The 27,103-nt window shown below is 37.6% G+C and overlaps 1 protein-coding gene across 4 annotated transcripts in view; it reads right to left on the reverse strand.

Moving 5' to 3' along the window:
- Positions 1-508: 508 nt before the first annotated feature.
- Positions 509-27,103, reverse strand: part of CABCOCO1 (ciliary associated calcium binding coiled-coil 1) — a 141,177-nt gene continuing 114,582 nt past the window's right edge. For 3 of the 4 annotated variants that reach the window (XM_021535348.3, XM_021535322.3, XM_021535356.3), the window contains 3 exons: positions 7,831-7,890; positions 7,297-7,437; positions 3,803-4,623 (listed from right to left, as the gene is read on the reverse strand). In XM_021535348.3, the coding sequence (XP_021391023.1) occupies positions 4,582-4,623; positions 7,297-7,437; positions 7,831-7,890 (243 nt within the window). In that variant the 3' untranslated portion in view covers positions 3,803-4,581. Of the gene's footprint in view, positions 622-3,802; positions 4,624-7,296; positions 7,438-7,830; positions 7,891-27,103 lie in introns of those variants that run through there. The other variant, XM_021535333.3, reaches the window with a different exon arrangement.

The raw sequence follows: 27,103 nt of genomic DNA on the forward strand, positions 1-27,103 counted from the left end.
GCACCAGTCCATAGAAGGGAATGCCCTTAGGATGCCCTGCTCCTATGCTCTTTGCTAAGCATCTCCCACAGCCAATGCAAAGGTAGCAGCTTGGGATACTTGGATCCTGCTCTACTCAGATAAGACATTTTTTATACTACAATCAATACAATCATAAAAATAGAAAAGAAAATTGTCTTGGCTGGAGTTTAAAACATGTAAGATTCAAATGTCAAGAAAATGTTGTATGAAAGATCTTCAGAAATGGCTGGAAAAAGAGAAATGAGAACTTGGAGACCAACCTCAGTAAGGGAAGACCAACCTCAGTAAAGGGAAGCAAAATCCTGATGCCACCTTTGCAGTCACTGGAGGAACAGGCTCACCTTAAAAGGTGCTGCAAGCAACCTCTAGAGGCTCCCACCAAGAATGACCATGCACATCAGCATCCTGAAGTGATACAGCTCCACCGGCCTTTCTCCAGGAACACAGGAAGTGCCATGCTCATTTAGGAGAATAACTTTTTTGGACCATTCTTCCTCACTGCCTCCAGATGTCAAGGCCACAGTGTCCCCTCTTGCTCCCCCTACCCTTTCTGGGTGGGGTGCTTGCAACAACTCACCTTTTCCTTTTCTGTTGAGTCAGCTGCAGAAACATTTAAAAACACATTAAAAATAAACACAACTCCTAGCAGCCCTAGTGAGTGAAGAATTGTGTATGAACAAACCTCCCATTTAGTGCACCCTCTGTTGAGTCAAGGACAGCACAGGCTTTAGAGTAGCACTACTGCATTTAAAGCTGTCCACTATGTAAAATATCAGGTTGTTTCTACTCTGGAAATATTTTACATTCTGTTCTTTCTGCAGCATTACTAATTCCATGTCCTCTGTTAAGGCTCTGCATCTGAATGGGACTCACAATTACATGAGTCACTGCAACTATCCTTTGAATTTTTTTTTTTGCACATGTGATCTGAATCCACAACTGCTGGAGCCTGAAGCTTGCTCTGCACACTCAAAGTGCCACAACAAAATGGGCTGAAATGCTCATTCCAAACATTCAGTTTGGAGCTGTTCATGGCAAGCAGCACAGTGTTTTGTCACTGCTGTCACTTCCTTGTGAAGAGTGGTGGAGAAGTAGAGAGGATTTCACCTTGAACACAGCCCTCCCTAGACTGCCAGCTGACAGAACTTTGTGGTTCTCTCTTCTACACCCTTCTGGGTGAGCCCAGGGCCAAACCTGTGCTCCAGAGGCTTTTCAGGTAAGTACAGCACACCCATCTAGATGAACATGTTTGAGTGGTCATCTGGATCATGTGCTGAAGAGCCTGATTGAAACAGGCCAGTGCTGACTTTGCCCATGTTTTGTGGTCAGGTTGGCAGTGTAGGTTATTGAAGAAAATGTCTTATTCTCACTTACAAAAAGCTGAATTTGAAGCCTACGCACAGTGGCTTTTCTAGGAAAACAATTTTTCTAGGAATGCCAGTTACAATTTTAGGAAGGAAAAAGTGTGGCAATTTTCAAATTCAAATCAAAATTCGGTGCAAAAATAGAGAAGAAAGGCTTGAGAAGAAAAGGTCATAACAAAATACTACAAAACAGGTAAAAAACTGTCTTCTCTTTGCCTCTTCTCCAATCACTTTCAAGCCAGCTTCTTACTAGAAAAGCTGCTTTCCATCTAAACTTCCATCACACTGTCAATGTAATGCAGAAAAGCACTGCCTGAAAATAGAGCCTTTCTTTTACTGGAGGATAATTACTAGTTGTGCACTGTCTCATTATAAAATGCTAGTACAGACTAGGATTTTGCCATGAAGATGCTAAAAAGCATTAATATTATTCCTTATATAGGAGAAATTATACTGCTTCATCTGTCCTCTGCCCTTGGAAAACCACCACTTCTCTGGCAGACAAGGTAGAACACAACCTCTTCCCTTCATTTCTACAAGAACTATCTGCTTTAAATTGAGAGCTCTGTAGGGTGGGAACCTGTTAAGAACTATTCTATGTATATGCATTGTAAAGAACTTTGTTAGATCAACAGTGTGGCAGAAAAACCCAAAAAACTCGAAGATAGTAATACCAAAGCCTCAAGTGTAGGTCCCAGGAATGACAGCATAATTATTTTTAGAGATGACTACAGCAGTAACTCAACATGACATGAGAGACTGGAGAAACAGCAAGCTTGATTTAAACCAATGGGAAAGCCAGGAATACAGAATGGAGACTGTTCCTAATGCACCATATTGCATCTGAACATTTTGTTCCTACCCATCTATCCAAAGCATGATGTTTTGCATTTCATATTAACATTCTGAAGACATTAAAGAATTCTTCAATTCAATGTTCATATGCTGTGTCAGAACTCACACTCCAACTGCTTAGAGAGATGCTATGTCTACCTTTTACTCATCTTGCCTTCCTCAGGCTCCTAACCATCCTCCTTTCCACTCTCAAAAAATCCCAGGGTCTATTCTTTATTGGTAGCATTATTTAGTTCTGCAGAAAGTTGGTTACGAATATGGTTTGTGGGATTTGGACTTCACTCTGGATTTCTGCACTACCTCAGCTGTTATGCATATGTACTAAGACTGACTGCTAACAAATCATCACAGTAATACTTGAGGTTCATATACTATTTCTCATCTTCAAAGCACTTCAAAATTTCCCAGAGGTTTTATAAAATCTGGGAGAGGGAGAAAGAGCTATGGGCAAAAGTCTTTGTTTAGCATTGGTCTTAATATAAACCATAGTTAGTCCCTTTCTGTTTAGCACTACAGCAGGAATGTTGCAGCCCTCAGATTTAGGTCTGAAGTGCTAAACAATGCTAAATTGCCAATAACACATTTTCACTAAAAAGTATTTTAAATACTCTTTGTCATATGGACAGCTCTCTTCAAAAGTTCTGTTCTCACCTTTGAGTTCAAAACTAGGGAAATGGAGACATTAGCATAATGTCTTGGGAGATGGATTTATGTATCAAAATAAAGGACATTCTGATTTCAGAAAGTTTCATTAACAAAAAAATACATTTCATAGGAATAAAACAACAAAGAACATACCCAGGAATCAAAATATTTTTTTAAAGGTAAAACTACTAATGCCTCAATAATTCCTTCATTGTTCAAAGCAGCACAGTCAGCTTTTAATAGATGAAGGGAAGCTCTCACTAATTTTCTGGCCAGCACTGGAAACAGCAATCAAGAGAACTTGGAAGTGAATCATTACAGGCCTTACATCTTATCATGTACCAGAAGAAGAATTTTTCTCAGTGCATGAGACCAAGGAAAGTGCTCTATCCCCTCAACCAGTGAACCATTGGTTTGCAGGAGCTCCATGCCCACACTGGGCACGCACTCTGCAGGGCACACCCAGGCACAGCTGCTGGGTTGTTGTCTTCAGCTGTGGGACCACGTCCTGCTGAGCACATGGGAATGACCCTTCCAGCTGCATGCTCAGCACTGTGCACACCAGGAGCAGCCCCTGAAAGTCAGGCAGCATCAAATCAGACCTTTTAGGAGGACTGCTACAAGCTGTTTTCTTCTTTTGAATGGCCGAGTCAGGCTTGCAAATTTTTTTCATTTATGACCACCAAAAAATGAGGATGATGTTTAATCAACCAAAATATAACTTTTTACATTGTGGTAAATAAATATGAAAATGCAATGAATAAATACTCTGTTTCTCATGTATTCCACTAAACATGCAATCCAATCCAGCCTTTACGCTTCAAAGCATGACTTGTATTTCTCATGCTTTCTAGGGCACAGAGTTCTGTGACACAACAAATACAGGCTGCAAGTTTGAAACATAGATGTTCAACATGTTCTTCCAAGGTTGTTTATTTGGTTGGAATCCTTTTGAGCATGAAACATTTCTATAACGTCTGACAAAATATGGAAACCTTCTCAGATGAAAGGATACATGCATTCCAGAAAAAAATCCACTGAAATCTAAAGAAACTCTTCTTGGAATACTTAAGTGCAAACTCTTCAGTTATGCAATTTTAATATGGTGGAAAGAAAGAAGTGTAAGCTATTAAATTTGTATTAAAGCTTAGGAAGCAAATTAAAACAAAATACCATACATATTATTAATGAATAGCTACAGTGCAAGGTGCGTAATTACACGTTAATTAAATTCTCCCCTTATTATATCTACAGTGTCTCAAAATAATGTTTTCCCTCTATGTATTTTTCTTGTAGCAAAATTTTCTGAAAAAAAACATAGGTGTAAAGCAGAAACTGTTAAGTATTTCACAACTGGGAGAATGAAACTGCAGCTTTTTTTTTTAAGTTAGAATTTGTATTCAGAAATAAAGTGAACTTCAACATGTTTTAATTATGTGTCCTTCTGTTTATAATCTTCAACTTAAGTCTAAACTAAACAACAATGCTGGCCAAACACTGTAAATTTGAGGGACTGGAATGAAATACTTCCAGGTAAATGTTAATAGAACCATTTTCCTCTATACAAAAATAATTTGGTTCAGGTAGTGAGCCAGCCTCTGTATGTGCCATCCCCTGCTGACCAATTCCTGCAAAACTCAGCATCACCTTTCTTATCTGGCTATTTAATACTTCTCAATTTTTCTCTTCTCCAAGTCTAAGCTTCTTCCTGCACTTGCAGCTTTTCATTGAAGTCTGCCTGTAAAGAAAATCAGAAGAAAGAAGTGGTTATGATGGAGCTATCTTAGGCTGCACATTGTCTTTGTGGTTGAGACACAGTGTAGAGCAGCAAGGCAGACATTATCCTCCACACCTTCCTGTTTTGCAGACAGAACAGTGTTCCAGTCTGTCCTTACGTGATAGCACGTTATCACACTGCCGTGCACAATTCCAAGGGATGGCATGAGCAGGAAGTGATCCGGGACAGCCATTCCTCATGTAACCTTGTCTTGGGAGATAGGCTAGTTTTCCTGTATTCTCAGACAGCCTTTACCAATAGACACCAAATCAGAAAAATTGCTTTGGGATCTGGTTGTTCCTACTGTTTTCCTTTGCTGCAGATGTTTGTTCTCTAGTGTAATGTGTTTTACTGAAACAGTGCTGGAATTAAAAAGCATTACTGAAAATAAACAATAAAAAAATGTATTTCTGTGATGCCACTTGTCTGTCTTAATTACAAACACAATTATGAATATGCATCTCATTCTGGAAATCCAAACTACTGTAGACATTGAGTGTTTAATTTGCAATGTAACATTTGTGGGGAAGGTACAGGGGTTGTGATGTATTCTAATGAAATCTTTGGCAGTGATAATTCATAGCAATCTCTGATTGTATGACATTTGGAAATGTGGATTCACAGGAAAAAGGGCCACAAACACTGGTGTTTTATGGGTAATTTATGTATATTTTTCAGTATGAGCATTGATCGCTGCAAAAATACAAGAGAAATGGAAGGAGTGCAATGACACTATTTCTAAGAGTCATAAAGTTTTGTTCAAACAACCAGGACAGGTTCACGTGTCTTTTACAGACTCTATATAAACTGTTCCAAAACTCAGAGTAACAGTCTTAATGTAATTCAGGTAACTTTGATAAAGCAAATGGATTTGTACCAGAAGTGCTTGCAGTAACTTGACATTTTAGGAACTTTGAGGCTTGCCAATCCTAGAAATCCCTATTAGTGTTATTCTGCAATATATAAATGAGTAACCACAGCTGAAATGTTTTCAAAGTTCTCAGTAGCTCAGATTAGAACCAAAAGGCTGGCATTTCTCTCTCAACTTTGTATCTTTGGAGATGGCCTTCACCATATTCAATCCAAGAATCAACAAATATGTCTTCATCCCTTTATGTGATGTGTATACTTGTTTGGTGGAACAGTGATCCTCTAGGCTAATCAACTCCCAGCCACTCCAGATGCCTTTTCTTCAGTTTTTACACACCTCTGTCTCTGGTCCTACCTCCACTGAAAATCCTCTGCCACCATACTTCGCTATGGCCACTGCTGAGACCACCGAGTGTCAGCACTGTGATACCTGAATAAAAGTTATTTTCTAGACTCAATTAGAGCAACAGCTGCCTGTTGCTCTAATTATGTTATGTTGAGACATAATGCAGATTGTGAAATCATATTTCACACATAACAAAAAATGGTATGAGTTTTATCATGAATCAGGTAAAAATCTAATTATAAGATTTCTTCGGAGGTCAAGAAACTGAGAAAACAGGTGAAAATGATACAATGGTATCAGAATTAAAGAATTAAACCTGAGGGGAAATTACTTTCTTTGTGTACAACCAGAGTTGCACAAAAAAAAAAAAAAAAAAAAAGGAAAAAGTACAGTCTTGTAAAGAAATAAAAACCTCTTAGCACTGATGTTAATGGCATCAAGGTCAAGTGAAAACCAGGTATTTACTCTTTTCTATTGGTAGGGACAGGAATGAGATAACACAGGCCAGAGATTTCCTCCCATTTCTTAAGATGTGTTGATATGGAATAAGAACTCAAATAGGTAGATCTAAAGCTCTATTCTATTCTAATTCATATACTAATTAATATAATAATTCTAACTAATTAATATAGTAATTCTATTCCCTACTGATGCATAGTCCAAGTAAAGCAATTTACCAATACCACAGTATTTTCAGATAATATTAGGTATTTATTAAACTGCTGCTTAGTCAATAGTGTCTAATGTGCTGTATCTGAAGTTCAAAGTGCCTAATGTCACCTGGTTGTTGCCAGTAAGACCAAATTCCAGCAGCTCCATGGTACAAATCTGTTCTAGCAGATTTGGCTTTCAATCATCTCCTGTTAATTCCAGTGACAGCAGCTTCCTTCCCTTCCATGAACCTCACAGAAAGAAATTATGGACCCCTCAGAGTCTGAAGACCACATACTGACAGCTGATCTGTTTCATTAAGGCAGCTCTTGTGTAGTCACACACCTACCAGACAAAGCCTAAAATTGGCATAAGTGAGTCATTTCTTACACAAATTGAAGGATGTGTGACATAGATGCATCTAACAATTTATATTAAGCACACATTGCATATCCTCTAGCACAGCAGCTGGTCCTGAACCCCTAAGAAGGAATTTTATCACTGACATCACTGAGCGCAGGATTTGGCCCATGTTTTTGACACATAGTAAGGCTGAAGATATATGTTGTCATATTACTGAGTATTTTTTATCTTATCATATGTAAGCTGACTAAACTAGGAGTTATTTATAGAGGCTAATTCACATTTTTACAGCATATGGATGTGCTTTTTGCCAGCTTTAGCACAAACACAGTTTATATTCATTAAGACTGAGCTAGCTAATTAACCATAGACAGAATTAGTGAATAGCTTTCTAGTAATAGTACCTCAAGGTTGCCAATAATTTCATTTGGGATTTCACACACTGCAGACTTCTCATCTTCAGCGGTGACTCCAGCTACAGCATCTGCTTCTGAAGATGCTGCCTCTGGACAGGGCTCTTGCAGGTAACCCCCCTGGTCAGACCCCTAGCAGCAGCCAGCCAGAGGAAACACTGAGTTAGAACATCTTCCTGCCCTCTATGAGACCCAACAGCATCAGCACAAAGAAAGGCAACAACACACAGAGCTGCTTTTGGGAAGCGCTGCCTTGACAGAGGCCATCGTGGCTTCTCATACTGCCCAGGCCAGGCAGACACATCCTCCCACAGGGCAAGAAACCAGCTGGGCTCAGTCAAAGAGATGTCCTCTGCTGACTGATTAATGAATTAAAACTCTTTTCATTCAATCTTAGAAGAGAATGCATGCTATGTCCTAGAGAATAAATGCCATCAGTGACTGGGATCCAATGGAAATTCATAGAAAAACAGCTTAAACCCCCCCTCCCCCCATCCAAATAAACTAAAAGGAACAAAACTGTACCTGAGATTCTGTTGCTGAAGCTGAGGGGGAAACTGCAGGTTGGTCAAGTTCAATCTCATTCTGGTAGTATTAAATAGAAAAAAAAAAAAAATTAAAGTAATTTATGCTTAATTATTGCTCAGAGGTTTCTTGCAGTTTTTTGAAAATGGAAATGAAATGGTTGGCAAGCAGCAAAAAACAATACCTTTTCTGTTACTATCCAGGTGCTCAGAACTGGAAAGCGTTCTGAAAATTATTATAGATCAACTTTAATTTCTAGTTGCATCTCAAGGGGCCCTCTTTATAATGCTTGGAAAGAACAGATGATTTTCATAATTTCATAACACTACAGATTCTTACTCATGTGGATAATTACATTTAGAAAACACAGTACTTAGGTAACATTCTGTCTTCCCAGTGCAAATTTGTCACTTCTGAACAGGGACATTGTTGCAGTTTGGAATTGCATGGGAGTATAAAAGGAGTCAGTTGTAGTGAAGTTGCAGTGACACTAAATCAAATAAGGCCCTAAGGAAACTATTTTAATATGTAACTATAATTTAAGAGTCGCTAATGGTCCGAGTTCTGCTGCTTCTTCTTGCTCCTTTGCTGTGACCATGGGAACCTCCCTGCAGGGAGGGGGACCATGGGACCTGCAGCTCTAGGAATGCTCTGACAAGGCATGGCTTTTCCCCCACGGAGCAGCTGGATGAAGCACCAAGTCCATGCTCAGGTTCTCAGGAGTGATGCAGAAGGAAGCCCTGTGTCCTCTAAAGGAACAAGGTGTTGTGTCCTACTTTAAAAAAATGGATGACAGAGAACATATGTGCCAAATAGGGCGAAAAACGGCATTTGTGACCAAGCAAGGAGCGGGGTACAGCACTGAAATGGTGTGTTAGGGGCCTCTGCAGGGGAAGTGCCCATTGAGACTAGGAGGCAGATGTTCCAGTTCTGAGTCAGCGATTACAAACAGCATTTTGCTTGGATGGCGTAAGTAAACGACATTAATTCACATCAGGGTAATTGCAATTCCCATAAATTAATTTCCTCATACTTTTGAAATTGTAGCTAGGTTGATATTTGACTCATTTAGTTACTTGCTACAGTTAACATGCTGAAAATATTAAAGCTTCTATACATCTGCAGAAGAGATAGCAACAATTGAAAATACAAAGTTAGACCTAGCCACATCATTGCAATAGAAATCCCTTTTGCAGTCCTAAAAGCTTTTCAGAACTTCTGTTTGGACTCAGTCACTACCTCCAAGGTTCCCTGTTATGTGTGAGCTCAGTAAAATAGGTAGATAGTATTAGCCCATATTTATGAGAACCTTACAGGCTGATAGAAAAATTTGCCATTATAATTGAGGAGAAAAATAGAGTTATAGAAGCATTTTCCTTTATCTTGTAACTTGCAATTCAAATTTTCAGCACTTTGTCAGTGCCTACATACTCACAAAAGTCAGAAAGTTTGCGTTTGTTATCAAGATGAAAAAACTGATTCAAATTGTATTTCTTTCAGAAATAAAGACACTTTGTTTTCAAATTGTATTTTTTTTAAATTAGAGCTTTTTAAATTTAGCAACTATTTTAATTTTCTCTGATTTCTTATCTTATGTTTTCTTATTAAAATATTAGCTGAAATGGATGACAATTCAAAATTACTTTCTGCTTCCTTAAAATAATATTTTTTGCTTAGTTACCTATTCACTCAAAATATATTTTTATCCAGATTAAATTATCATTCAATTTATTCTCTCCAGTACAAATTAAAAAAAAGTCAAATTATGTAATAAAAATAGACCATGTTTTTAGAATAAATTCCAAGTCAATTGAATGCACTTTTGTTGCATGGACAAGATTTTCAGAGGTTCTGTTTTTCTGAATAATATTTTTACTTCACTGCGTCTTTTTACAGAGAGCCATTCTTTACTCATCTGTTCCATGTCTAATAATAGCCCTTGGATGATTAAGAAATAACTAAATTACAGCAGAACTAGTCTCTTTAATGAGCCATAATTGTCCAACATTCAGCCAAAAGTTTTTTAAAGACTGTGAAATTTCAATGTAGAATATGAAGCATTTTGTTTAGTAATAACAAGTTTATGAGCAGGACTACAGTTTACAGCCAAAATATAGTGACCTAAAAATGCCATTCTGCATTGCTCCTTTCTATACATTGTGTCCTTAACAAGTCCAGGGGAAAATTAGAACGAATGAATTGTGGTGAGAGCCTGAAGCCAACAAACGTATTTAAATGAATCTTTCTGATGCAATACTTTCCTTTAAAAAATACAATTAAGTCTTTGTGTTTCCTTTGAACAAAACCTCATGTTTAATAGCACCAATGGTTCTGTAGTAAAATCTATTTAAAAACAGAGAAGGAGACACTCAGTTTTATACAGTTACACAAGCTTTAAAAAAATGTTGCTAGTTTCTGAAGTCTGACTAAATTTATGGTGAATTACTTCCACTGACCTACATTAAAAACTTCACTCTCCTTTTTTTAATTCCTGAAGATTTGTCATTATGTGAGCATTATTCACTATGACAAAGATGTATTACTCAAACTGTCCTCTTGAATCAATATAACTACCGAAATGTGAGAAACAGTTTGGCAAGATGATAATGCCTTAAAAATTAATTGGCAATATTTTCCTGCACATTGCAGTCCAACGGGTCCACGGGAATTCAAACATAAAGACACTGTGAGGCAGTTGCACAAATGTAGCTGGCATATCAGTGTCAGCTGCTCTGAAAGAGACTGAAGGGACAATTAGGTGCATTATTAGGTGCACTATTCTTACTAATTCTGAGGTGAGGTGGGGTGCCAGGAGGCTGCTTGGGCAGAGAAGCCAGCACAGCTTGATATGGGATGGATGGGTCAGCACCACCCCCCCAGCCCAGTGGCACCAGCCCGGCTGAGAGCTCAGCTGGTGCAGACACTGCTCCCAGAGCACAGCCCTGTGCCACAGTCCTGCTCTGGAATTCTTTCTGGTACAAGTGTGCACAAGGACAGGTTTGTATAGGAAGTGCTGTGTTGTTCTGCATGTAAACTCACACACTTTTCTTGTTGTTGAGAGGTAGCAAATTGCCTTTTTACAAATGTAGGCACAGAAAAGAAGTAAAACAGTACACAGGGACATTTCTAAAACAGAATAGTAACAGGAAAGAAGATTGGTAAAGCATTCTAATAGATGAGTTCCACAGATGTGGTAGTTATTATAAAATTAGCTTTGCATAACTTACCAATATACCATTGCATTTTCTCCCAGATGTTATCTGTTACTTAAATTAATTTTGCTTAAGTTACTATTACTGCAGATTTTATCCATGCTGTATTTTATTATTTAAAGTTTCTGTGGCATATAATAAGACCTGGCTGATAGTGTTACTTTAAATAATATATATAAGAGGTTTTAGTATTATAGAAATGGCTGCTGGGAATATCTTAATAGTCATAGCACAGAATGTCTGCTCTCAAAAATATTATGTAGATTAAAACTAGCTATTTACTTACACTCTAATTCAAGGCATTGGAAAGGTTTGCAGTATTAATATATGTGGTATGAATGAGAACAATCTACTCCAGGAATAAATATCAGAGTTTGGGAATTAGCAAAGCTAAGGTCAAGGTCAGTTTGGCTTTACTAATGTACTTGCTGAAAATGAGAATTAAGAGTTTATGTTTACTTATTTCATAAACGAGAAAAAAGACTGAGGGGGTGATGCATTTGCCTCTTTGTTAGAATGCTTTTGTATCACAGAAATATTTAAAAACCATTTTCTCAGCTTGACACCTGAAATTCTGTACTCCTTTCCACACAGCCTTAACATAAATTCTCTGCAGCTAAACTTACCAAACACAGGAAAATAATTATTTATAAGGATTGGAAAAAAGATCCCACGTTCAACATGGACCATTTCTAAAGCCTTGTACCATCTTTCCAAGCCTTTCAGTGGATATGGGTTTGATTTATTTGAATAGCAGATGAGTTTCAAAAGGGAGTTCTTTATGCATTATTCTGTATATTCATATCACCTGTGCAGTTTGTACTTGTTTGCCCTGGGACCTTGGTGCTACCAGAGGCCTGCATAGATTTCTCTCATATATAAGTGAGCTTTGCTATCAAACTCTGTAATACAGGATTTACATTAGTTTGCTATTCATACTAAGCATGGCGGGCCACACACCTACAAATGTGCTGAATTTCAGCTGCTGCAATAAAAGGCACTTACAAGAGGTGGTTTGTTGGATGCCTGTATTTCATGTGGTTGAATCTGAATGAATATCTAATGGACAGAGATGCACTGACTCAAACCAGCCTGCTTTTTTTAATCCCTCCCCTTTTACCTGCCAGCGTATGCAAACACAACAAGCCCTCCTCATCTGCCTGCGGAGGCATCGCCCACGAGCGTTCTCACAGGAGGTTCCTGGGAGGCTGCTGATAGCTCTACAAATATATCTGCCATCCTCTTTTGCAAAAATTTAATACATGGGGTCCAAAGGACCAAAGGATTTTATGAAGCACTCAAAAATTTAATCCAGATATCTGATCTCTGTGGTGTGACTGAGGTGACAGAGCTTTCTCCTGCACACCCTTGCAACACGCATTTGTATTAATATTAAAAGTAGAATTAAAACCAATGAGGGCCTAAAACTCTGCCTCTGAAGGATGTTCCCTGATTGCTAATGATGCAGGAAATTCTGTTGCTGGGCAGGAGTTTTCAAACCACTATTCCTAAAAGACAGGAGTTCAATGAGTCAAAGGTAAGCTTTATGCTCTTTTTCCTGCATTTCAAAATCCAAGTCAATATGTTCTAAAAGAGTTTTCCATGTTTCTGATCTGTGATGCTAATCGACTTTGATGACAACACATTAGTAAAGAATCTAGTCTAAAATAGCTATTTGAAGCAATTTGGTGCCTACTTTGACAAAACAGGATCTCCTCCTCCCCCCAGGAAGCTGTAAATCAGTGACATCTGGCCTCAAGGACATCAGAGTCATCTGAAATGTGGTAATTTATATTAATGAACATCAATATTAATTTTTAAATAAAAAGAATTTGCTACTGCCATTATGTTTACATAAGAAATATTATTTATAGCTCATGTTCCTCCTTTCCTACATTTTGCCCATAAATTACTGTAAGCAAACACAATGTCACAGTTATAAATATTTTTCCTTGGAGTTAAAGCTTTTACATATCCTCTTACTGTTTTCAGTAACTACATGAGGACAACCAGGATTTTCTTGCTACTCCAGGAACTGTTGCCAATTTTAATGCTTGACTGAGTAGAAAAGGGTGCTTCTACAAAAACAACCAAAGCCTTCCTCTCTAGAGATATTTTAATGCAGAATGCCTTTAATACCTAGATTCTGTAAGAATCTATCTTAACATACCAGGAAAAAAAAAAAAACAAAAACAACAAAACCTCCTGATTTTACTAGGCTGCATTTGTCTTCTACTGCTTTTACCAAGCTTCCAATTATTGCTGCCAATTTGCAGATTATTTAGAAAGACAAAATAAAAGACATAAAAAAAAAAAAAATCCCCAGGACACATCACTAAATGATTCACCTTGGAATGGTCACTCTAAATTCACATTGCATTTAGCATTGCCAAATCTCCTAGTGTTATGGAATTACAAGAGAATTTCAGCTTTCATTTAAAAATAAAGTTAGCTCTTATGGTTGCAGAGAAAAGATTGAAAACATGAATCTTGAAAGCTCAAAAACTAGACTACATGGGAAAAGAACCAAACAATTATTTTAAAGCAACTCATTATTTCTGGGCTATGTCTCATAATTGTAAATACTCAAGGCTAACATAATCCTTTAAAAAATACATACAGATTTTTTTTTTCATTTTTTTGTTTGTTTTTGAAAGTGCAACTCTTGCATATCTGGACTCTTCAAAGTACCAACCCCCCCTTTCCACTTCAAGGGGCCATGGAACAAACCATGGAACAAACCATGGAACAAGCAATGAACAGCCAGCTCCTATTCTGGCCGTACAGTCATAATCAACAGGGATCTAAAATTATGTGAAAAACAAAGGAAAAAACCTCACAAGCACCTTTCCCACAGGAACCACCTATCTAGAGCTACAAATGTTTTTAAAAAATGAAGACCCTTTTATTACTCATATGATCACATGTGAAAACCATAAAAGTTCTGTTGAGCCCAATGAACAACAAGTGTCCACCTTTATCAGGTTGGAGCTTTACACTTCCTTTTTGTTCATATCTTCTCCCACAATATTTAATCAGTAAAGAAGCAATATGAGTGCAGAAAACATTATGATAAAAATGTGAAGCAAAAATTGGCCAGATGCATCTTGGTACCTCTTTCTGGGACCAGGCTTCAAACATTTTATAAATACTTGCTGCAATTCCATACTCTCAGAAAACCAATTTGCATGAGAGCATGTGCCTTTGGCAACAAAATGGCCTATAAGAATTAAATTGCTTAGGGGGCTGGTATTCATCACACCTGCTTTTGGGGCTCTGGCAGCCCCCTAAACCCCTGCTTGCAGGAAGTGCAAAGACAATTGCCTCTCCTGAGAGACAGTCAACTAAGTCAAGTAAGATGAATTAAGAATCTAAAAATTCCTTAATGTACCTGCCCTGGACTGCAGCAAGCACAGCCTGCTCTCTTTTTCTTTTCCCAAGGGGAACCTGGGAAAGCTGACTTTCTCACTCAGGGTCCCTGGTTTGCCTGGTGCTGAGAAGTGTGAAATATTCCCTTTTTTATTCAAATGGTCACTGTAGGAACTCAGAGATGATAAGCAGCACCACGTGTTCCTCCTGCACCCCTGAGTGTCTAGGGGCAGAGTCAGACAGCTGTTGGCACTATCCTGGACTGCTTTTTCCAGGTGTTACGTCCGAGATGCAGCAATATCTCACCAACTCTTACTGTTCCACAGGGCTTAGGTCAGCCCTAAGACTTCCAAAAAAAGCCTGCTAATGTAGACATGGCTGTTTCCAGCACGTGTGAATCTCCAGTGTGTCTCATGCTCTGTACACACCAGTTAAGAGCAGCCTGTGTGCCCTTGGAGCTGAGCCCCACCAAACTTCTCTTAGTTCAGGAGGCACAGACTTCAGATTTTGCCTAAACAGGAAAAAAAAGGCACCAAGACTCCAAAAACCTAGGACAACTTAATCCCACCACCTTTTAGAACAAGAAGGGCTTGAGAAGAGCCCAGGGGCACCTGCAGAGAATGTCTGACAGCAGAAAAATAGCATTTTGCTGTTAGTAAAGGGCAGTCACTGCCTGATGCTGGAAAGATGTCCCACCTCCTGCCTTTGCCACTGCTCTTGGACAGCCTTCCCTTCCTACCCAGTTCCTCTGAAATCAGCATTTTCTCCACACAAGACTGGTCATGGAAAAACCCTCACACAATTGCCCTGCACTCTGCACGTTCTCTCAGCACCAAATGCCAGATGAACAAGCTCTCTCCAAACTCCTCTCAGTCATTAGGTGCATTAGATGTGGATAGGCTTCTCTGTATTGATTCACCCCCAGCTGATGCTACAGAAAATAGCTGCACTAACGTTTAAAAGGTTGCTTTAAAAAAACCCCAAACCAACACAACCTAAGGAATATTGATCCAGAGCTAAGAGGGGGGGAAAAACTGCTCACATAATTTAAAAAATACAATATAGATTTTTTTTTTTTTTTAAGAAAAAATGCCACATTAGAAAACTGCACAATATATGGCCACATAAAAATGGGGAACTTGTGTTCTTTGTTATTAGACCTAAAACATAAGGTCTTTGCCTGAGTGTGTAAGTTTCTGTTAAAACAACAATTTGTCCTGTGGACTGTAAATTCAATTACTGTTTTTATTGGAATCACATTTTGCTTTGGAAACAATCATGCAGAAAAACAACCAGTAACTTAGACATCTTAAAAACATCTCAGAACAGGCATGGCTCTGAGAACAGATCAGTTATGGTAATTCTTCCACCGTGAACTGCAAGGTTTTTTAAATCCATTTCCATATTTTTAATTAACACCTAGTTAAAAAAAAAATCTTACTGTAGGTCATTTTAATCACAAATGGGAAAACAAATTTGTTTTATCAGAAAATTGATTCAACACTATTTTAGGGACTTATTTTTCATGTTTTTATCATAAAAATTAAGCCATTAGCATACATTTCCCAATTTGGGAATGCAGAAGCAAGCCAGCTCTCTGAAATTTCAGAGTTACAGTTTTCAGTCACCTCTCTATGTGAAACTAGTCTATTTTAACACCAGAATATTTGATCAGCACACACAAACCCTCCACATACGTCTAAGGTATCGGTGCTTCTTTACAACTCCATTTCTATGGAATTTGAATCTCCAGAGTTGAAACCATGGCCTGTTAGCCTAAAGAAACTCTCCCTTCCTTATGTGGCACTTGGATTTCGTGCCTCAATGTAAAGAGGCTCTCTCATTATGTATGTGTTCATAAATCTGTTTATGCTGCATCTCAGCGTGAGTGCCTGTGTTTGTTTTAACTCTCCCTTATAATCCTGTCATTCATGTTTGATAAAAACGCAGCTGTGGGTAGGGGCAGAGTTGGTCTGGTGAATGCAGGAGTTAAACAAAGCCTTGCCTCAGCACAGCTTGGCTAGGTGGGTGATTTGAAATCTAGTAAAGCTTCCCCTTGGTAAACTGCCAAAGCCAACCACACCTTGGATGATGTGAGGTTGTTTTTGAGAAGGTAACATCTCCTTACAGATTATCTCCTCCCACTTCAACTTGGAAGGTTTCTGAGAACAGTCATTTCCGTTTCTGTTGGGGCATGAAATGGTTTCTACTGAAAAATAGCATAAATCTCCTTCTGCTTTGACTTGTTAGGAAGCTCATGACAAATCACATAATCCAATGTGGATTTTTAGAATTTGTTTCAACAACGCATGAGAAGAAACAAATGTTTCTACTGAATAATTTCTCCCTAATTAAAAAACCAAACTAAAAACAGTCTCTTAACTCCTTATCCCTTATAAACTCTCTTAACTACATCTTATAGAAAATTACCATACATGCAAGTGACAGAACCAACAAAAATCTAAGATTTGCTCAAAGATTTCCACAATAATACAGAATTCTATCACAACTCAGAATAGAGAGCAAACACTTTCAACCCTGGAGTGAAAATATTAAGCCATAGAATAAATGAAGCTAAAGGGTACTGCATTGAATTCTACACTGCAGCCTTTCCTCTCCTCCCCTTGTACTTTGTCTTTCTGAGAAACTCTGTTCTACAAAAATAGGCAAAGAACACATGATCACAAAGTTTGCACGTAGTTTGCCTGATGAGATAAAGACAATGTGTCAGCTTTGGATGGGAAAAAATGAAGCAATGATGCCAAAGGGTTTTATTTATTCCTTTCAGCAGCACCTTTTCCTTGGCAGCTTTCCTAAAAAGCAATGTCATAAATACCTAGAGGGAGCAAGCACCCAATGGCAGCATCTTCTCTTGAGAATGCAGAACCATACCCAGAAACATGACATCGCCTACTCTGAAGTTGCTGTCTTTTGATCTAACCCTTAGAAGAAAGCACTCAGCAGGAAAATCCAATGTGTCTGGATTGCCAAGGAGAGAAGTGGAGGAGAAGATAGGAAAATCATTAATCGCTGGGAAGCTTGGCTGGCAGCAGAGAGAAAGACAGGCCAGATGAGGACACAGGACTTCATTTGGTGCTGTGCAAGAAAAGAACAAGAGTGCAAGAGTGATGGGAAGCAGCAAGCACATCTCATGGGTGGAGGAGAGGCAGTAAGGCTGAGTATAACCCAGAGATCAGATCAAAGACCACACTCTGAAGACTCCTGAAGGTGGGCCCTATTCACTTCCTTACCTATATCAAGCTTCTTCCCTCCAATAGTGCCTTGTTCCATCTAGACAAAATGTCACATATCCCAGGTTCTTCTATCATGTCCTTCTCCATTTTGGTTTTAAGAATTGGCAGAATGTGAAGCAATTCTCACCACTGTCACTGGGTCTGTGCTTTTATGTTGGCCAGAAATATTGACCCCTGCATGGAAACACAGTCCATACACACACTGACACACACATACATATATACATATATTATATATATATATATGCAATTGCTAATTGTTTTTAAGCTTGAAAGGACTGAAAAGTAAAATTACAAAAAGGCTTTTAAAGAAGGAGTTGATACCAAGAGCTGAAAACAAAAATGACTCAACTACAGACCCTAAAGAGAAAAGACCTTACCTCGTATAATAGACAAATTTTCCTTAAATTTCTTCTATACAAAGTATCTTAACATTTATAGGCTTGATGGGTTTAAGAGTTATTTACAGCTGTCCATTGTATCATATATACACCCTTATAAATCATACTGGATGCACAGCTCCATATGCAAGAAACAGAGCTGATATGAGGTACCTTTGAAAAGCTTGGCCCCTGAACCAGAGACAGGTTATTTTTCCATGACAAGTAATAGATGTATTTCTCTCTCCATGGCAAATTAGTCTCAAAGCAACACCCTCCATCAGAGAAAGACCTTAAGGTGCTCTTATAATACAAGTGAATGACAAATGGAGCACTTTAACTGGATTTTTAAACAGCCTTAAAATTATTAAAATTGTGAACTTAAAATAATTATATTTCAACCAGTGTTTTACTAGTTCTCTCCCTACCTTCTCTGATTTTAATTTTCTCACTTGTCAGCGTGCCTTGGCAGTGAGAACAAGAAAGACCTCAAACCTTTGCTGATTGCTTTCCATACAATCTGATTTCTATAAATTAGAAGTTGCTGATGGGAAAGCAGACAGCAGTACGCTTTGATCAAGATACACATCTTGATCTCTTTTATCATTTTTTAAAAAAACAATAATATTACAACAAAAAAAAATCATCATACAAGCTTTTCGATCAAAGTGTGTCACTGTCTGCTTCCCAGTCAACATACTGCCAGTAAATTGGCGAGGTGCCCGGAAAGCGCAGGCAGCAGCTGGTGGGTTTGATTACCATCTGTATAGCCATTAATGTATAAAATATTATGTCTCCATCTAGTGGGCATCTGCAGTTCACAGGAAATTTGAAAATTGGTTGGAGCAGACTTCCGTGGGTGGCAAAAGGAGCTTCACTCAACTCCCCACCAGCAGAACTGGGCTATCTGAAACAAGGAAGGCTCTGGAGCCCCGCCTCAGTTCCATCCCTGTGCTGGCACTTGTCCTTGAAATAATGATTTCTGCAGAGGCAATAATGGAGCATCTATTTCTGTTCTCACAATAAACCACCTCTTGCCAGTGTTCTGCATCACCCTGGAAGTTTTTGTGGCCAAAATTTGAAATGTTAAAGAGGTAACAGTAAAAGGGAGATGAGAGAAAGGATGCCATTAATGACCAGAACTCCTAAAATAAACAATAAGGAATGAGATAAATATGCTAAGACAACATTTTCCCCCTTATATTAAAATTTTACAAACTGTTCCCCAACTACTTAATGGCGGGACATGCAAAATGTCTGTTAACTCTCTCACATGGTTTCTGATAACATCCTTGACTGAAGAGCAACAGGGGTAACACAAGATACACAAACCTGTTTAACAGGAGAGTGCCAAGGAAACGGTCCTTGGAACACAGATTTTAGAATCCATGTGAGCACCCAAAGGAGAAACTGAGGCATGAGTCAGCACTATGACAGCTCTCTCACAACAGTCACAGGACCAGAACAAATAGTTAATAAAGATGAATTCTACTCCACTCATTACACCACGCTCCTTTTCATCAATTACCATCCTTTTTGACAACTACTCCACCAGCAATGTCCTGACTGTGCATATTTTATGCACAGCCATCTACTGTGAAAACGGAATCCTAATGAAGAGTATCAGTACAGCAAAATGAAATAAAAACCAACAAGATCATATTATTGATTTTCTCCATCCACACAGACCAGACCTAAATTCCCTTAGCTTGAGAAATCTGTTGAGATAACTCTCCAACATAGCATGATTACATTTCATTTAATGACTTTTCTGAATGCACGATAGGCCCAAAAACAACTCCTCTTGTTTTTCTGAATATCTTTTAATAAAGTTGTTCTAAATGTGTTTTGATTTGACACCTAAACTGGTTACACTAAAGCATTTTTTATTTTTATCATACATTCCATTACATTAGAGATAAGTTTATTACTATATAAATAAGTCATTCAGTGGAGCTTCAGTTTAACAGCACCTAATAGACACAGTCACTTAAGGTAGCACGCTGGCAAATTTCATTCAAATTTAAATCAGAAGTTGATCTTTCTTCACAGAAAAAAATGGCAACTTCTCAGAAGAAAGCATCAGTTTGAAGAAACTCAGGCATGAGCACCTAAAAATGAAGTCAGTATGTGCCAACTGCTGACTTTTGTACTAAGTTATTATATTGCTTGTTTGTGCAGGAAGGGGATGAGATTTGTTTCAACAGAAACTAGAAGAATTAGAAATGACTGTTGCGCCCTCAACAATTTGCTGTGATAGAAGCTTTATTTTTCAGGTCAGTGCTCTCCATTTTTGATTGCTCAATGGGAGTGCCACAATGGCTAAAAAAAGAAGGCACTGAAACTTCAGGAAATAGAAACTGCTGACTACCTGGTGAAGGAATAATGATTTATAATATATGAATAGGGGCAATAATTGGATAGCAGGCTGTACTCAAAAAAGCCTTAATTCACAGATCTGACATCAGAAAGTCATAATCCATCGATCTAGCATCAGAATGATGGATTATGACTTTTTGAGAACATGTGAGATATGTCAGCGTCATGAGCATTCCGGGAATCGTAGTCCAAATTGTTTTACCGATATCGCTTGAACAACTTCAGCTTTTTCCAATAAAACTGATGCACTAATATTTCGAAATAGAAAAGTTCTGTTGTTTTTCCTTTAAATCCTAAAAATCCTCCAACTAAATATCACAGATTGCCATAACTTGAGATTGGAGATTTTTTTTTAATTACCTAGAAGTTGTGTAATTTTCTAACTGAGATGACAAGAAGTTTAAACCTAATTGCTTTTTATGTCAAAAAAGTTTTCTATTAGAGTTTGGAGGCAAAATAAACAAGGTGCAAAGTTAGGGATTAATGATCTTGTTTTCTTTCAGAAAAGAATTGTTTCCCCCCCCCCCAATCTATTAAAAAAAATATTATGTGGATTTAGATAGAATCCTTTATGAAAAGAAATACTCTTGCAAATCTTCAATACCTAGAGGTTGAAATATATTTTTATATAGAAGCTTTTGACATTTTAAATTTTAAAAAATACAGAACTTCACTCCTCATTAAAAAAAAAAAAGGTTGCTAAGGTTATTGAATAAAATATTTACAAAAGTTCCAGAGATCATTTCATTGAGCATTGCATATTTAAAAGTAAACCACAATTTCATTCATAAAATTCCATTGCAAAATCTTCCACGGGCTTTTCCCCATTATAATTAAGTGAAACCACCTATCAATAAACAACTGTGACATCAGACTAATTCAGTGGCTCAGATGGGCAAGAGCTCTTCCAAAAATGCTTTCTGCTTCAGTGAAGTGTTGAGAAAAAAAAGAAAATCCCACATTAAATGTAAAATATTACTAAGTATTTTCAATGCAGACTCATATTAAAACTATAAAAAACCTTTGACTAAAACATCTTCCAAAGGTATAAAAACTTTATGTTACACAAGTAACAAGGACTAAAGGGCAAAAGAAACAAACCAAACCAAACCAGGGTTGCATATCTCAGTATTTTTTTTTCTGGAAATTCATTTGTCTAGGAGGTTTAATTTCTCCTTCTCTGTTTTTTCTCACCTTATTTTCCTTCTTATTCACAAAATGTTGTAAAGGGGGCTTATTAATAAAGGAACTATTTAGGTGAAGGTTTTTGTTTGATCTACCCCCACCTCCCCCTTTTGTCTGCTCCTGAATAAAGGTACCACAGAGGAAATGTCACAGGGCTCTTTTATAATGGCTGAAATAATTTCTTTTACTAAGTCCTATGTATACATTAAGTAAAGACATCCTGGGTCCAGTGTCAACCCAGATTTCAAAGCAAACAGTGACAACAAGACCAAAGGAAGGGAAAAAGCTGCAGGAAAAAGAATGCACTTTTTAGAGCAGACAGAAGCTATTTACTTCATTTTGACAACTAAATATTAAATGGCTAATAAAAAAATCACTGCCACGTTCCACAAGCTCCTTCCTCTAAACACACCTAATGTTCATAAAGGTCTCACATAAAGGAATCACATCACTGAAAAGCAACTACTTCTTTAAATGAGCCTTAAGCAACAATCACAACTGATCAAAAGAGAGAGCACCTCATGTGATTAACTTTTCTGGGGAATTACCAATGACAGGCTGTAATTACTCACTTGAAGGCAGTCATGAGGACACCATGCCCAACTGTTCTCTGCCTGTGATTGATATGCCTGAGGTAATGACCAGTGGCCAGAATATCAGTGTGGCAGCCCCCTTCAAAGATCCTGTTGTGCAGCACCAAAACAGGTTCACTATTAATTCATCATCAAACAATCTTCTACCTGCACTTTCCTTGGATCCTTTTCCACCTAAGTATTTACCCAGCTCAACTCAATTGAGCTTATGCCACCAAATGAGAACAAGCATGGTGGCTACAACCATTCCAGATTGAGGAAAGACTACAGCACTTGGGATTGCATGCAGGGGAAGACAGGACTACAGTGAGCATCTCCTGAGTCCTCCTCCTTTTTGGAGGTGTGCATTAGTCCTACCCTTTTTCTTATTATTGAACAGTTTGTTTCCTTTCCTTGTCTCCACTGACACCACTGACTCATTTAATGTATGTTATGAAGCACCAGTCAGATGTTAACTTTCTGCCTTTAATGATGTGTGCTTGAACCAATGACCTTGAAGTGCAAGGCACAATAGATCTTTACCATTCCCTCAATAGCCAGGCCTTTATTCATCAAGTTTATAAGCAAAACCTGTGTGCAAAAGGAACAATTACTATTATGGTCCTTCTGCTGGGGCTGTACATTGCACTGAAAGAATATGAGTTATAAAGTGCATGAGTTAGTAAAATTTAAATCAAGCAAATGTTTAATATTAAGCCATTTCATCTTTTTCCAAAGTTCAGCAAATTTATTACAAAGCATTGAAATTGCACTTCAAGCCCTAAGGCTCGCAGTGTTGGAGCCTGCCTCATAATTAAAAGAATAACATAACTCAAAATTTAGTAAATAATTAAATATATGCAGACTTATTGTTTACTTCCAACTGATAGCATGATTATAGCTAAAAATTTGCACTGCTTCATAGCTGACAAGTTGCTAGACCACATCCCCTTTTTCTTGCTGTGCATATGATTAAAAAAGCAGATATTAAACGCAGAAATTAAAAAAAATGGGGAATTCTGTATTTGGTCACAGTGGTGCTTAGTTCTTTCTTTTTTACAAGAAGCAGGTGTTGCTGAAGAGGTGAAAAGACTCATGGTAGGAGGACATTGAGCTTGAGAAGGGTAGGAAAATGCTTCCTTAGAAAGAATTGTCCTCCCCTTCCACAGTCACTACATAGCTTGTATTCCATTTTCCTACCTTAGCCAAGATCCAGCTTGCAGGAGAAGCCAAGCTATATCCATTAGATTACTGGACATACACAGCTTGTGAGACCTGATCCAGAGGATTGCTCAGCAAGGACAAAGCCGACAGTATTATGTCACATAAAAATCCTGCCTTACACAGCGCTTGTGCACCACTAACACCTGCATGGCCACAGAGGGCTCCCAAAGGTCACAGAGACAGGTTTTATGGGATGGAAATCTTATTTTCTCGATTCTGAAACCACAGAAAAAGCACCTACTTTTTCTGCAAATGTTGCCTGCTTATCTTCATTTTCTCCTGCTACAATTCTGCCTTCTCCTTCAGCCACCGCACTTATCAGCAGCCCCTCCCAACATATGAGGTGGAAAGCCAACGACAAAATTAAAACAAGTTGGCAAATGTACCTATATATACATATTTCATGTTAGCACAGTTATGCTTCAGAAATTATGGCAACAGCAATAGAATTCTGCTGCTGTGATCATGGATAATCAAAGCAAGTGAAAAAAAAAGCCAGTGCTGAAATATTTTCAAAGGTATGAAAGTCTTTACTGTTGTGTAATTTAAATTTACTTGCCATCACTTGAAATTTCCTTTCGTCTGCGTGATTAGAATTTAAATGCTCCCAAAGCACATTAACAAATATAATTCCCGTTATATTGCAGATATACTGCAGCAACCTACTCTTAATGCTGAAAACTAACTAGGCTCCTTAATTCACTACAGAAAATACAAAGCACAATTAGGTAAAATGTTTTCAAATGAAGTCTTATTTAGGAATGACCTACAAGATTAACCAATACAGCACTTTCTGCTCTACTTATGCATACACACATACACCCACACATCACAAAGTTGTAGCAGTATTTTCTACAGCTGTAAATATGGGATGTGTGCATTTTAGAGAGAGTATTTTTAATGTAATATTTTTCAGTTTGACGCCAAATTTTGCCAACATTACACACCATGGTAATGTAGTGTTTATTTTCCATACAGTCCTACCAGTGCCCCTGAAATTACTTGGGGCACAGTGGATTGAGGAAACATGAATTGAACAGTAAATCTTAACAGCTCACTCAAAATTTACACCTGACAACAGTAATAGAAGGACAGACATTATAAGTCTTCTCATGCATTATCACATGAAAAATTTGTCTGAAAGTCGCCATGCCAAATTCTTTAATTTTCAAATTCAAGATGTTTATGATGGATAGAATTACTGTTCCTGAAGGCAGAGTTCCAGAGCACATAAGTGTCACATTGAAGATTTTATGCAGCCTGAGTAAATTGGATCTTAATTGGGAAATAGCTGACAGTTAACCTGAAAGCCAGGTAAACATGAAGCTGCAATACCCTGCTGAACACAACTATTTATTGTAGCATTGGTCAAGTTTAGTGTACTCTTCATGAGCAGCTTTAATTTTTCCCCACCATACTGATCTTATCAGATTTGACAGGCAGAATCCTGTAAGTAGCACAAATCTATAAAAATGACCTTTTATGTAACTGAATTCCACAGAGCAGGGTTTAGGTTGTTACGTCATGCTACCTTTTCTTTACTCTTTGTCCATTCTTCTCCAATTGATTTGGTGGAAGGAAAAAATGAAAGTTTAAAAAAATCAAATTCTGTGCATCTGTATAGGTTAGAATTATTGGTACCTATCTGATTAAGCAATTTATTTTGCTACTAAAATTGCTAGTATGCTAACAGATAAATGTTAAGGAAGAAAGCAGATTTGTCTTCTTAATTGTATCAGTTCACTACAAAATCAAACAAAACCAACTCACATTATGGTCTGCAAAGCTGTAAATATATTAAAATGGCAGTCAAGCTCTGAAAAACTTTAGGCCTTAATTCCCAATTCCCAGAGCAACTCAGTCCCCTGCGTAACACACAATCCCCTGTTGACCATTTTATGTATAACCTTTAAATTTTCCTGTTGCCTAAATAAGGTTCCTTACCACAGACTTCTGCATTTTATTCTAATGCATATGGTTTGCTGCTTATTAGTTTTTGTAATATTTCCACTACTATGAAAGAAAGAAAGAAACCCCAGCAATCCAGGAGACAAATTCTCATTTTATCTTAGACTTGTCAAATATTAAGATTCTCCTAGTCTGTCAGATTTCTAAGCTTGTCTAATGTCTTTTACTTGTATCCAAAATTAATAAAGTCTATCCATGCTGTATGATTTTCCAGTTGCTCTGATCTGATTATGCACAATAATTTGTAATTTAAATTCACAAAGATGTGCCAATGTAGCAATGTATTTATGTTGTCAGTTTTAAAAGCTTGGCCTTTTTAACTCTGATACCAAAGCCCTGTTCTTTCTACCCACTATAAAGTTCCAGCAATGCTTGGACTGACCAATTACTGCTCATAATTTGATTATGTACCCCCTTTATTTTATTATTTACCCATTTAACAAAGGATTGATCAGACCAAAGAGACAATTAAATATACTGCAATAAAATCAGCATGAATAACAAGAGTAGGAACTGAAAACAAACCAGCAGTAGTTCAGAAACACAGAGATAAGACTGAAATCCTGTCTTTAACTACTCCTATTTTGTTTGGCCATGCTAGGGTTGCAAAGAAAAGGATATTAATTTTACGTTCAGTAATTCAGAGAACTCTATTTGCAAGCAAGGAGGAAGGACAAAAGATAAAATCTGTGTCATGGCAGAAAAATAACATTTTAGTCCTTACTTCCACCTTGACAATTTCTTGATTTCTCAAACAAATCATGATTATTAAACAAAAATTAATGGTTCAGTACACAGTTCTAAGCATGCAGTATCAATAGACTCAAGGGGTCATTCTCAAAATCGACAGAAACATAATGACATCTTTAGAAATTCCACTGGAGGGCACCACAGTGGACCAATGGTAGAATTATTAAAAAAAAAAAAAAAAAAAAGAGAGAGAAAATAAAAGCCACACAAAAAACCAATCATCCCCCCCCCACCTTCCTCCCCACCCTAAAGTCAGAAACCTAGGTTCTAGCCCTCACTTTCTTTTAATCTAGACCTGCCAGGACAGCAGTAACACTAAAAATTGAAAATAGTCTATTGTGAGAGTAAAACTTTTCAATACTTCATTGGAAATCTGACCATTACAGGTAATTTAACATTTCTCCAAATGTAAGTCTTCAACTACATCCTACTTCCTGAGGAATTCAGAAAGCTGGCAAAAAAATCTTTCTCAGAACAAAAGAAAATCATTAAGATCCTAAATGTATAACAGATAGAGACAAAAATGATAAATGGGCACCATGAATACAAAATGAATGCTAAGAAAAACGCTGACAGAATGTAAAGCAGATATTCAAAGCAGAATAACCTCTAAGGAACATCCCTAGCAAACTTTCATTTTATTATATAAGAGTACTATATGCATTGGTCGCAACATATTGCAATCTTTTCACAACATACAATGTTCAGTAAATCTAGAAAATTACCTGAGTTCCAGCCTGTTAATGCCCAAAACTTGTCCACAACCTTAATCAATACAAAATTCAAGATGTCTCAAGTACAGGATGTTCTCACAACTCTGAGACCATATTTGGATGGCCTTCCTATAAATGAAGCATGAAACATTCATCTTTATCACTTACAATCTATGCCATTTCCTTAGATTGTGTTCACAAGCCAAATTTGATATGCACAGTCAAAATAAATGACAGTGCAAGTGCACAGGAGATATTTTCCCTTAC

Source organism: Lonchura striata, chromosome 7 (genome assembly GCF_046129695.1).
Source record: "Lonchura striata isolate bLonStr1 chromosome 7, bLonStr1.mat, whole genome shotgun sequence".
NCBI classification, from domain to species: Eukaryota; Metazoa; Chordata; class Aves; order Passeriformes; family Estrildidae; genus Lonchura; species Lonchura striata.